The 14409-nt window shown below is 39.3% G+C and overlaps 1 protein-coding gene across 3 annotated transcripts in view; it reads left to right on the forward strand.

The window, feature by feature from the left end:
* The first annotated feature begins 274 nt into the window (after nt 1–274).
* The window catches only part of phc2b (polyhomeotic homolog 2b (Drosophila)), a 29725-nt gene continuing 15590 nt past the window's right edge, over nt 275–14409 (forward strand). Inside the window, exons 1-2 of one of the 3 annotated variants that reach the window (XM_053683676.1) lie at nt 275–428; nt 11618–11912. In XM_053683676.1, coding sequence (XP_053539651.1) covers nt 11679–11912 — 234 coding nt within the window. In that variant the 5' untranslated portion in view covers nt 275–428; nt 11618–11678. Of the gene's footprint in view, nt 429–11316; nt 11336–11617; nt 11913–14409 lie in introns of those variants that run through there. The other 2 variants (XM_017480401.3, XM_047158588.2) reach the window with 2 other exon arrangements.

The following is a 14409-nucleotide window of genomic DNA, read 5'->3' on the forward strand; positions in this document are numbered from 1 at the left end:
GCAGGAGTGTTTATTTTGCTTGTCCTCGATGCATTTGCATGGCCCATTGAAGCTCACTCATTTCAAGCAAGGCGCCATAAAAATGCCATGCAAGGGTTAAATCTCTTTGTGTTGCTATGGTGACTTCCACAGACTAGCAGTGCTGCTGGACTGACAGGCACAGAGGACAGGAGGAAGAAGGAGGGGTTTCGGAGAAATGGGTGGACCATAGTGCTACATTATGTCCCTTCATTGGATGAAACAGGATCCCATGTGACCTTAGGAATGCTAATGCTTGGATTCTCCTCACCAACCCCCTCCTGCTGCTGTCTCTGGTTTGTGGCGAGTGTACAGCAAGAGCACAGCCCAGAAATGGTGTAGGAGAGCAGGAGAGGAGGAAGAAATCAAACCGAGGGAGGGACAGACCAGGCCTAAGACTTAAGCTAAAGGTAGGTCAGTCTTGGTTTATGTATAAGATTTTGTTTTCCATAAACCTGGCTCTTGGGTACTCATGTGTGTGTGTATGTATATGTATGTGAGTGTAAGTGTGTGTGTGTTTGTTTTCTCGACGAGTGCCAGCATGCTTCCAGCCTCTTTTGAAAGGAGCGAGCTCACCAAATCTGACAGTTTGATGGATGGCATTGGAGCTGTGATGCAAGTGACCCACTTCTGGGATGTCACTATTTTGGAGTAGATTATGCCTCTGTTAGTTCCTGAAGCTCGGCTCAGACCATGGTATATGCTCCTGCTTCTTCATGCATGGAGAGGAGAGCAGAATGTCCTGAGGTTTCTAGATCAGTCTTTGCACCTCTGTATACAGAGAAACTCAGAGCGAATGGGACAGTAACAGCGTTTCCAGATTATGAGTCTGATGCTGAGTTATTTGGAAGTTGGAATCTTTTAAGCCCTGTGTGTGAGACAGCCACATGGCTAGCATCAGGGGTCATGGCCAGGTCCCATCATGCCTATAGCATGCACAAGAAGTTGAAACCATTGCATCCAGAAGACCATGACGCATTAGTCCTGCCGAATGTTGATAGATTTTCTCTAGCAGTACTGAAATGGGTTTGAAGCCAATTTACAACTCAGCTTGAAAAGAATTAGAAATATGTCCTAACCATGCCAATCCACCAAAAAAACAACTGCGTTTTATTAAAGCAGGTATTTTGTTTCTGGACCAACAGGTTTTGTTGCAGTTCTATGTAGGAACCTGGAAGAAGGTACTTGGATTGAATCTTAGACTTGTTCTTTTTCTCTCATATTCATTTGTTATGCAAAAATATGTCAGTTGTTCTGCTGATCTGCTCAGGCAGTGTGGCGCAACGTATGTATAAAATGTCATTTTAATCACTGTTTTATGCAGGTTGTAGCCAGGCTTGCATTCTTTTTCACTGCAGTTCTCCAATGAAAGTGGATTTTATCCACTTTTATCTAATATTCTCACTGAGCTCATGGCATATCATGGTCGAGAAGTTCAGTGAGAGAGACTGAAGGTTAATTGCAGAGGGACTCAGGCTTTGTGCACTAACCGTAGACTACATGAAGGAATTAGGAGTTCAAATGTCTATCTTTTAACCTGGGGTCAAAGATTAAATCAATGAGAGAGAGAGAGAGAGAGAGAAGAGGGAGAGAGAGAGAAGAGGGAGAGGGAGAGAGAGAGAAGAGGGAGAGAGAGAGAAGAGGGAGAGGGAGAGAGAGAGAAGAGGGAGAGGGAGAGAGAGAGAAGAGGGAGAGAGGGAGAAGAGGGAGAGAGACAGAGAGGGAGAGAGAGAGAAGAGGGAGAGAGGGAGAAGAGGGAGAGAGACAGAGAGAGAGAGAGAAGAGGGAGAGAGAGAGAAGAGGGAGAGAGAGAGACAGACAGACAGAGAGAGATCAAAATTGTTAAAGTAAGATCTCTCTGAATGCATGGCAACAGAGCATCAGAAGAGAAGTGCAAATGTCACACATTCCCAGCAGTAGACCAATCAGTTGTGTCTACACCTTGTGTCCTCAGGCTGCTGTTGAGCTGATAGGATCTTCCTGGTCCAATGTTTACATTCTCTTATTGGGCTACAGCAGTGCTCTGCTCTTCATGCATCCCAGCACTCTGACATTACCAACAGAGGCTTCACACTCAAAGAACACAGGCTGACATTTTCCAAGGTATTGCAGCCAGCACAAGTGCTTGTGTCAGCCAGCATTTGTAAAATGTGTGCTGCTGTCCTGGGAAATGGTTATTCGTGTAGGCTAGTGGCATAACAGCTCCACTGACCATGAGATGTACTAAAAATGAATCCAAATGTCTTCGATTTTTATGGGGACAGCAGAAATGTCAAGAATATGTTTTTTTTTTTTTGTTTTTTTTTTACTAAAGTTGTTTGAAATTCATAATGTATGACACACCAAATAGAGAATCAGAATTTGTCACTGGTTGGAAGAGAAGAAGAATAAATTGATTGAATTTGTAAATAGTGAAACAATATACACATAAAGAACCGCTCTATAGAAGTGTTTCCATGTGACACAATATCCGTTTTTAAAAATGTCACACACACGGATGGAAAAGAATACTGTTCACAATGGATTGCGCCATCATTATAAAGCAGTTCTGGCTATTCAGCGTCCACCCTAGTGGTCCTGCCATCAGGTTTTGAGGTCCATAGGATCTTGTTAGTGCCCATTATAATCTAGTCAACATTAATAAAAATGAGGAGGCCTCTGGAAACCCATATCAGGGTATACTTTATTCATGGCGTTCTCATCCAGACTCCATCAAGCTCTCCTGCATTGATCTCTGGCTCCCATGAGATCCACAAAGTCGCTTGAGAATACATTTCTCTGACTGTATAAGCGCCAATTCCTACTGAGTGTGGAAGCAGAGGGATAGCAATTAACTATGCCTCAAGGGGCCCTGGGGCAAAGTGAGGCATGGGGACTCTTCTCTCGTCCAAATATATATACTATTGCCCAATTAAAATTCAAGAAAACGTGATTGTGCAATCAAGGATCTATATTGGTTGTCTATAATATAATGATATACATTATAGAACATTTAAAAATTTTAAAATAATATTCTCTATTCAATTTTTACTGGTCCATTTTGTCAGTTTATACGACAGCATTTTTGAATTCTTGACTCTGATTGGTCAGAAGGTGTTGGCTAGTTTTCTATCACAGCACAGCTCTGACAATAGTGCTGGCGGTAATTCAAATGATTATAATATATTTATATTTTTATATATATTTAAATATATATATTTATTATAGGTTTATATTATTGTGCTTGTTCTAAGACCCAATCCTTTCTATAGTTCTTACTTAACACAGAAGAAAACCTATGCTCATTGATCTGATGAAGTTTTCTTTATTTAACATTTGTAGAAGTCTTGGTGTCAGCACTTGGTAACAGTCAGTAAGGTTTCCTCCAAGGACAAGTCCTCAAGACAGAGGACTTTGCACATACTGGTTTCTTAGTAACATAACATGCTGCATTTTCTTTTCTTTTATTAACTTCACGAGAGAGGGAAAAAAGAGATGCTGGTGAGGGAAAGATTGTTTATAGCTGCTCTAAAGTAACTAATAAGAGGAACTAACTTTAAATCCATAACATTACATATTTCCATGGTATAAGAGGATTAAAACACTTTGGGAGTTGCTGTTGTGACTTTGGGCTGCATCACACCACACTGCCTTGGATTATGGATTATTTTCCTGTACAATAACGTGTAATATAATAAGAGTTAGCAAGCAATGAATCATTCTGATTTCACTATATATTACATCACACTTTTCCATGTTAAGGCCTATCCATGACCTGCCCTTTATAAACAAGCTTTTCATGTGATGAGAACCATGGCCTGAGTTGAACTAATACATTAAACCAGGCATACAGTGGGTCTGCAATGTTGCAGTGACATGAGTAAAGAGCTCAGCATCTGTGATCATCATTAGGGTGAATTAGCACCACTTAAGACCACATCATCATCAGTCTGCTACATCACGAGTAACAAACATGGCACAAATCAGTGTAATCACTAATGAGGGGTTTTAAGGCTTTAATTGTACCTTCGGTACAATTTCAGTAACTCACTTACATGCACTGTGATGGCAAGTCTAAAGATAGCAAAACCAGAACTGGCTATTTCTCCACATCTCTGTGTTTTGTCTACCATGCTGTCCTCCCTTCCCCCACACACTCGCGCTGACTGGCTGAGTGGGTAACTAATGTGGATCAAACCCAGAGCAGACAGACAGCACTCCCCCCATCCCATTTCATCCTGCAGCCTCATCTCTCTGTCTCTATGCCGTTTCTCATCATCCCTTCATCCCTTTACCTACCTTCCCATCCCTATCTCATGCTCTTTAGATGGCTTTTTTTGGTCTTTATTTTTTGCTACCCCCCTCCCATTCCTTTCAGTTTCCTTACCTGGTTTATAATTTCTCTCTTTCCTGTAATGCTCACATCCATTTGCCTTTGCTTTATCATATTGTATGTTAGTTATTCTCCCTCTATCAGTTCTCCATTTTCCCCCCTTCCCTTTCTCTGTTCCTCTATGTTCATTTACATCTCTTGCTTCTCTCCACATACCCATTCTCTCTCTCTCTCTCTCTCTCTCCCCCTCCATCATCCTTTCCACACTCCTCTGCTCTAATTTATCTCCCTCCTCCAGCAGCTAATCTATATGCTAATAAGCACGCTGCAATCAATGACGTATATGTCTCTATGACTGCAATCAATACGACATTTTACTCACATGTGACGGAAATTTCGCAGTGACACTAGCAGACGTAATTCAGATAGAATAAGTGGTTCAATTTACCAGCCCTGATAACAAGTTCCGCTTCCCTCGGTTGAACCCAGGAGTATCCTGTGTATTTATTTGCAATTTGAGACACCTCTTCACAACACCCATGATTGACCATTGAGTGTTGATGTGCAACACTGGTTAAGATTCCCAAAAAATAACATTGACCTGTTAGTTTGAGAGAGTTCATTGCACTCTCGCCAGGCCTTCATTCAAGGAACAGCATGTCTAGAATTGCATCACAGATGCCATAAACCTATTGCAGTGCTGATTAGCAAGAGGAGACCTCATTAATCTGAAAATTGATCTAAGCGCAACCTTGTGGATTTCCTTGTCCTTCTAAAAACAGTTTAATCTTCCATTGTTAATTTAGACACAACCCCTTCCCCTTTCACAAATTACAGTCCACCAAATTAATGACTTAAACATTGGGGACATTCAGACGGAAACCTGAACACCAGACATCAAATAGTGTCCCGGGATCACATTTACCATGAGCTCTCTCCTGGAACTGGCCTTGCCCCTAACATTTTGGCAGCACCAGCCTCTGCTGCTTCAATTCTGTTAAGGGGGTTGGTGATGCTTATGGAAAAGGGTAAAAAAAAAAAAAAAAAAAAAAATCATTATGCTCATCTTCATTAGAGGAAACCCAATCGGCCAATCAGCATGCAGCTCTGCGTCCGGAATTCCGAAAGGCACCCCCCCTGTTGGCTGTCGCTAGGAAACCAGATAATCAGGGTGGAAAGAGGCAGAGGGCTTGCATGCATGCTTGTGTGTGAGAGGGAGAGTGCGAGTCGGCTGGGACGTTGGATGCTCGTTTTGAGGAGGAAGGACTGGGATACTCACACATGCACACACACACACACACACGTGTCAGACAAAGAAGCGACAGGCTCCCGGGGGATGGGGCTCACCACAGGAGCGCGTGCTGGCTCACAGAGGAGGTAGGAACTGAGCTTTGTCTGCGAGATGAGCTTCTTCTCTCTTCACCTGGATATCTCTTTGTGGTTATGTTTGCTGTCATAGTATTTCATCATTCATCTCTCCTGACTCATCCTTCAAAAGTTCCACATGCCTCACTTTTTCATCTGTTTGCATTTCACAGTCAGTTACTACAATCTGAGTAGTAGTAGCTCAAGCAGACTACAATTTTGAGTTCACCTTCATGTTAAGATTGGCTAAACTACAGATGTCTGCATCATTTTTGTATCTCTTGGCATCCTGAAATCACCCACACGCATCAGCTGTTAGGAGGATGAAAGCTCAGACTGTAGAGATCGGCGTGATGCGGCATCGCCGTGCTGGAGTTAAACATGATGAGCTGTGGGCACCTGGGAGGTCAGTCTGGTTTTACACCTGGAGGAAGAGGCGCTTAACTCAGCATGACAGCTCACTTCACTCAGAACATAAACCCAACAGATGCTCGATATTCCGTGTAAAGAAATTTATCGATTTGGGTGGTCTGCTTTTCATTGTGGATGACAGAAGGTGTTCTGACATCTCTTATAGCACTTCAATGTGTGCGATTTTATTTATTATTTATCTGTTTTCGCCTGCAGGATAGAACTGTCTTCTCTGAAGGCAGTGAGATTTGTTAAAAAAAAAAAAAAAAAAAGAAAGAAAAAAATAAATGTTAGAGTGACTTCAAACAAACTATACTGACAATGACAATGAGGATGATTATGATGTATGATGATAATAATGATGAGAAATGAATACTTTTCAAATGCAAAGCGCTTCAGCAGGAACCGGATGACTAAACTGGTTATCATGAGTGTCTCGGTGCCTTAATGAAATTTAGAAACCTCTCCTATAAACAGATTTCCACACACTCTATCACAATAAGATCATCCTGTGAGTTATTTCCCTAGTGTGTTTTCAGCCATGCGCAATAATGAAACCCTGTTCTTATATTTAGAATATCTAATTACCATGACTATAATTCATTAACTCCTCATAGTGCCGGAAATTGTCTGCAGGGATATGGGCACATAGAAACTATTTCTCATGTGACATTCCAATTAAACAGTAGAGAAGGGTTGATAATTTGGTTGAGCTGAAAAAGAGAATGATTGACAGGTTGTGAGTGAGGAGGACAGGGGTTTGTATGAAATGAAAGGTTGGTGCTGGGGGAAATATGGTAAGCTGTGTGTGTGTGTGTGTGTGTGTGTGTGTGTGTGTGTGTGTGTGTGTGTGTGAGCAAATGAGGCGAAGATAACTGAAGTCTTTCAGTGATCTCCAAACAACCCCATATCTCTTCCTTCCCCTGTTTCCTTATTCTGACCTCTGGACTTCACTAAGGGGAGGTGGGGGCATGCACAATTCTATTAATAGAAGATTGAAGTTAACCCTGTGTGTTTGCATGTGCGCGTGCGCGTGTGTGTGTGTGTGTGTGTGTGTGTGTGAGTGTAGGAGAGACTTTGGGGAAGATAGATAGTGCTTCAGTCCAAGTGGCCACTTCCCATCCATTATCCCTGATTAGCTATGATTATATAGCTATTGTTGGTGCGGTGAGAGTGACTTTGAAATATCTCCCCATCAAGACAGCCATCTCCGGATGACTGTATGATAGCTCTGTTCATCATGCTTCTTAGAAAACACACACAGATAAATGCCCAAGAGGATAATGACCAAGTACTAAGAAAATGGCAACTGTCACACACACACACACACACACACACACACACATAGACACAAAAAAAGACTTGTAAGACCTAATATTCTGTTGACAGTATTGAACAGCTGTAAGGCCTGCACCTTGACCCTGGCTTGCGAGACAAATGTCCAAAATTAAAAGCAGAGTTTTCCTTCATGGCTATTCAGGTTTGTTGCTGAAACATGAAACTTCTGAGGGGAAATGTTTATTGAAACACAGTTCTCAGAATTAGCTCTTTCTGGAAGAAATTACTATTAAAAGCATACTTTTTTGCATGCTCAGGCTGACATCTCAGACAGGAACATAGCATAGGATACATTTTATTGAAACTGTAACATATACAGCACTGTTCAAAAGTCAGAGATCACCCATGAAATGGACATTACGTACTTATATTTAATATGTGGTGGCAAACAGTAATGATGGGGGAGGGGAGTACTGTATATTAATTCTATTTTCAGTCAAACAGCCATCCGATATGTATTTATCACTTTGTGTGATTTTCTGTTAAATGCATTTTCCCTTTATTCATGCTCATGAATCGTACCAAGGACTTGCACAGGAAAGAAAAAAACAAAACAAAACAGTATGAAATCTGTAAATATTTTATTTGTAGTATTGAACTTTAATATTGACCTGCATAAATAAGTACCATATGGCTGTTTGACTGAAAACGGAATTGATGTACTGTACGTTTTTCCATCATTATTGTTTGCCACCAAATAATTAAACAGAATTACTGAATGGCTGTTTGACTGAAACCAAAATTGTGGTCTCTGACTTTTGCACAGTACTGTATGTGCTCATAATATAACAACATGTTGTATTTTTCCTCATTAAGGTTTATTTTTTAATTTTTTTTTATTTTGTGGGATAGTGGACGTCATTGCTGTCTCATAGCTCCAGGGTCCCCAGTTCAATCTTGAGCTCAGGTTACTGTCTGTGTGGAGTTGTGCATGTTCTCCATGTGTCAGTGTGGGTTTGCATCACGTTCTCCAGTTTCCTCTCACCTCTCAAAAATATGCCAGTAGGTGAATTAGCCACACCACGAGCTGTGAATGAGTGTGCAATTGTCTGTGTGATAGACTGGAGTCAGGATATGTTCTAGATCCACTGTTGTTTTAAATTCGTAGCACTTTGTTTTATACCTAGTATGTAATAGGCAAGAATGTGGTATGTAGCTAATATATAATAGAGATGAATGTGGTAATTAGTTTGTTTTTAGTATGTCCAGTGCTATGAAAAAGTATTTGCCCTGATTTTTTTTGTTTTTGTGTATATTTCATACTAAATAGTTTTAGATATACGAAACATAAAACACAGGCAACCTGAGGAAACATATAACATAAACATATATATATTCATATATATATATATATATATATATTCATATATATATATATATATATATATATATATATATATATATATATATATATATATATATATATAGATAGATAGATAGATAGATAAAAAAAATTTATCAAAGCAAAAAAAATGTTATCCAATACTTTTCACCAATGTGAAAAACTACTTGCCCTTAAACTTAAAATCTGGTCGTGCCAACTTTAGCAGCAATAACTGCAACCAAACGCTTTCGAGATCAGCCTTTCACTTCCTTCTAGGACTAGGATTTACTCCTATGCTTTGGATCATTGTCTTGATGTATAATTCAGTTGCGCTTGAGAACTGAAGAATGGACATCCTCATTTAGGATTTTATGGTAGAGAGTAGAATTCATGTTTCCCTCAATTATTGTAAGTTGCCTGGATGAGTAGTTGCTGTGCTCTCGGAGGAATTTGGAAGGTCGGGCACTTTTGGGAAGGTTCATTAGTGTACCGAGTTTTTCGATTTGGAGATAATAGCTCTCACGGTGATTCTTTTTTTGGAGTCCCAAAGCCTTTGAAATAGCTTTGTAACCCTTTCCAGACTTACGTATTTCAATCACCTTCTTCCTCATCATTACTCAATTTCGTTCAATTTTGTCATAGTGTGTTACTGGGTAAGACCTTTTAACCAACTTCATGCTGTTGAAAAAGTGTTGATTTGATTGAACAGGGTTTGCAGTAATCAGACCTGGTTGTATCTAGTCCAGTATTTTGTGTTTACTCAGGTTGCCTTTGTTTTATCTTATATTTTGTTTTAATTTCTGAAACTATTTAGTATGAGATATATACACAAAAACAGAAGAAATCAGCACTGTAGTAGGTAAATATATTGTAATTACTCGTATTGTTTGAGCCGTACTAAATAGCACTTTGGATATTCATGTGAAACTATCTATAGTAGTACTTGCCATAAGGCAATAATTACCCTGAAATGAAAGGGATTAGGCATTGATGTACTACCTCCAAGAAATAGTTGGTGCATTCTTTGCCAATTGAAAATGTAAGTACATAGTTATCCCAAAAGGACACCAGGTAAGTACTAACCTCAAAATTACTACTAAGAAATAAATAAAAATGAGCCAAGCCGAAAATGGCAAAGGATTAAGCTTTTAATGATCTTAACAACAAATCATTGGTCAGAAAATGAGCGAGAATTAAACAAATAGACTCCTGAGACATCCTGTGCTACCATTTGCTCATTTACTTTTGCTGCAGTGAACTGTTTGGGGGGGGGAAAGCTAGAAACAAGGAAATTCACTAGGGTTCTTATATGCAAAGGTAAAATCATCATAATGATTTGATGTAAAATTCAAACTAACACATGTCTGTGTAATCCCATACAGAGTTACTTTATCTGTTTGTTTAATTGTTGCAAATTTCCTGACCTTTTTTTATTATTTATTTTATTTACCATTAAACGCCTAATATTTTGCCAATTTGGGCTTGGCCGTTTATTTTTTTGTCCGAGAGTGTACATACCTCATGATAAATAATAAGTAAGTACTTTCTGTACTCCACTGTACTCTTCTTTCCAGAAAATCCAATACTTTCCAGTTATATGTTCCTTTTGATTTCTAGATTTATTAGTAGGTCCTCTATACATTACTTTTTTAACATTACTTAATTAATGACCATTCTCATCTTTGTGATGTTCAGGTCACAACCAAACAAAGACAAATTGAATAGATACATGAACTAGTCACTACTTTGTAATGCAATTGAAATGGGACTGTAAACCAAAGTGTATTTTGTACATTTTATGTTAATTAAACAGTAACTATTATATTGTATTTTGGGGGGTAATTATTGCCTTGTAGCACCAAGTACTGTTGTAGAAACCTGATCATTTTTAACATAAGTTATATCCAATAAAGTTCTGTTTGGTGTCTACCATAAAATGCTTGTAATTACTGCATACTTCTTTATTTATACCAGATACCTGCTACAAATTTCCCCATTAAATACAACCTAATTACCACATATATACTTATACCATACTAGATATTTACCAAATATTAAATTATTATTTCTAGCTGCTTACTACATACAGTACTTACATATTAATTGCTAGTTACATACTGTAAAATAAAGTGCTACAGAATGATTACTTACTTTTTGCCTTTTAAATGTTTCAGATATGTTGCATTAGTTTTACTTAACCACAGCAATAGAAATAGTTTTTTGGTGGTGAACGTTATTTTCACCCCACTGTAAATGTTCAAGAAATTCTTTGTCACCAAAAATTAAAGGCATTTTTGCTTAAGCACCACTCTACGTTTTTTTTTCCAGCGTGGGATCGTGACTCTACAGAAACAACTGCAACTACAGAGAAAGATTGGGAAAGCATGTTTTAGTTATTTCTCTGTACTCCTGGTATTTGTTAAAACAGTGTGATTTGAAATGTGAGCGGTTTCTGGAAAGGATCATACTGAGTTCAGTATAACAAAAAATGTCCCATCAGTGGTGATGAATTAACACTACGTTCTTGCAAGCCTATACATACAGAGTTTTCCTACAAGCACAACACTGTGAGTTCAACAATGAAAATCAAATACCATTACAACTATCAATTATTGTTTTTTCACCCCAAGTCTTCACATGATAAATTTCAACATTTGCATTTGGATTTCGCTGCGTAATTGACTAGGTAACTTGTAATTAATAGCCAATGGTGTAAATGTTAATGTAATAGTAGATAATAGATGCTGATTCATACGGTGACCTGGTTTTGTTTTTTGTTTTGTTTGTTTTTTTTGAATAACTTTTTACTCATCGTGACTCTTCATTTCTCTGATTATCTCATTATTTAGCTTGCATAGACTGTGCCAGCGGGGCAGTCGTGGGTCAAAGCTGAGGCGTCAGGGTGGCACCATGGAGGGCGAGCAGGGTCCTCCTGCTTCTAGTGCTAGCATGGCAAGCACCGCCAACTCCTCCACTAACACTACAACTTCTACAGCCAGCACCAGCAGCACACCTAACACCACCAACACATCAGCTGTCCCCAGCAGCAGCAGTGCCAGCTCAAGCAGCAGCACTAGCAGCAGCAGACAAACTGTTTCCCAGATATCGGTATACAGTGGGATACCCGACCGACAAACTGTACAGGTGAGACCGCACACACAGCTACACAACTGAGCATGCAGCCATTCTTGTGACTCATACCCATTCTCCATAATATTATGCTTCTCATTTGATTAATAAATTGTCAAACATCCAAACACACTGAGAAATGTAACACAGGAACCCTGGCACGCATTCAAACCTTTACACACCTAATCACATTTACAGCCTCAGCTTCACAAGTTCTCATTCACACCTTTTTGAGTGTTGAAGTCATGTCAGCAGGCCCATGAGCTCGTCTCGTCAACGTGACTATGCTGCCTTCTACTGGACAACTCTGAGAACTGAATGTTGCATACAAAATTCCAAGATGCATGTTGTGTGTAAAACTCAGCTGGGCTACTCTATTATAATCAAATTAAGCATTTCACAGGCATTTGTTGATGACTTTATCTGCTTACAATGCCCTCCTTTCTAATCTGGATCAACCTCGACCTTTGACCTCACAGTTTAAGTTTAAGACCTCACCCTTTAGTTTAAGAAAGAAATAGAATTTACTCACATAATCTGCCTTGGATTTGTTGCCACATGGGCATTATTTGATATAGACTGTAATGAAATATTATCAATGGCACAAATTCAATAAAGGCAATGTCTATAAGTTTAGTACAGTAATATTTGGTTTAACTACAGTCTGCGCTTCATGTCAGCATTAATTGAATGGTTTTAGTACATTCTATGCTCAGCTGCATGCAGTGTGTACATTAGCCATTCACAGTAGCATGTGTGGTGTTCAGGTTACTCTCCACCATGCTCCCACCGAGTGCAGGGGTCAAAGCCTCCTTTTGCTGTTGCTTAGCAACTTCACAGGACAGCCAGGTGGGCGGAGCCAAGACGAGCCAGTCAGCAGACTGAGAAGAAAGTGAAATGAGCTGTAGGACTCTGTGTGTTCCCGAGTGGTGGAATGACAGTGTGAGAAAACATGCCTCAAACACCGGTGCTGTTACTACTGTAACTGCACTGTGATTTTTTTTATTCTTTTTTTGTGATCTTGACATAACTAAAAGCTGTTTTCTCACGACGTAATCTTGTCCCGAGAAAATCTCCTGCTTGGTGAATGGGACTGGTGTAACATGCACGTTGGCATCTTCGCCATCATAAATGTAATAACTTCCCGCTGTAGAGATGGACCTTATCTCTGCGTTAAGAGAGAGGGATGTCCCCTTCTCAAGTGCCAGACACCAATGTGGAAATCGTCAATCCTGCAGACGATCATGTGTATAGTGATAATACTGTAATTATATATGTTTTTTGTAGACCAACCCGGAAATCACCCTGATTCCCTCGAAAAAAAAAAGAGCCAATAGTATTTTTCCATCGGCTTTGGATTACTGCAGAAAATAAGCTCTGTGACCAACAAAAGTTTATGATTCTTACACATTTTGTTCATCAAGATTATCTTCACAAATGAAGACAACTTGTATGAATTTTGAAGCCTCAATGCAACTGCTATAAATAAATAAATAAATAAATAAATAAATAAATAAATAAATAAATAAAGTGTTAGGCTATAAATGAACTACACCACGGTCACATGACTTCTACGCCGCCACCACCACGCTTGAGAACTCTTTCAGTCTTTAATTAAAAACACTATAATTGGAAAATACATAATATAAAATATACAAAATATAAATTGATAAATCTATAAGTTGGGAAGTTTGAGTTGGAATAGTTTGCAAGAGTACGAGTGTAAACACAACGAGGCTGTAGTAGAAGAGTTTTCCTGTTCAGCGTGATGGCGTTTAATGTCCCCGACAACCTCCATAGTCCCATTTAGACGCTAGTTATCAACCGTCTTTTTCAAGGCACTTAAAAGCTTAACAGAATCACGAGTGGGATATTTACGTGGAAGCCCTAATCAGCCATGCATTATTCATTTTTTTTCTGTTGTTCTCTCGTGATCTCGACTTACTTTTCCCGTGTACTGGCCATCCATCGTCCCAAATTCAATGGGGTTTTGAATGGGTTTTTTGGTTAAATGCTTAAAATAAGGTCTGTGGTTAACACAAGCACAATATATGTTCACGTTTTATACAACACCATAAAATACATCAGTAATACCCCACTCAGGATTTTTTTAAAAGCTTTTACGTGTCTTGAAAAAGACGGTTGCTAACAACTGGCTAAGTGGGACTATAGAGGTTGTCGGGGACGTTAAACGTCATCACGCTGAACAGGAAAACTCTCCTACTACAGCCTTGTGTTTATACTCGCAATGTCCAGGATGGTGGCACTTCCAGAACTGGGACTGGACAACACTGCACAAAAAAGAGGACAAACTATATAGGCTGAACCATCTTTGTTTGTGATGGCTGTTTATTTTCTGCAAGGCTTTGACTTTTCCCTTGTTCTTTTCTTGGCCAAAAGAGGGAGACAAATGATCAGATTCAAAGGCTGGTAATAAATATAGATTTTAGTGGTGGCAGAACTCTTTCTAGGTTCCGAGGTCAAATAATAGAAAATGTTCAATTTAACACCA

The sequence above is a fragment of the Ictalurus punctatus genome, chromosome 11, assembly GCF_001660625.3.
Source record: "Ictalurus punctatus breed USDA103 chromosome 11, Coco_2.0, whole genome shotgun sequence".
NCBI classification, from domain to species: domain Eukaryota; kingdom Metazoa; phylum Chordata; class Actinopteri; order Siluriformes; family Ictaluridae; genus Ictalurus; species Ictalurus punctatus.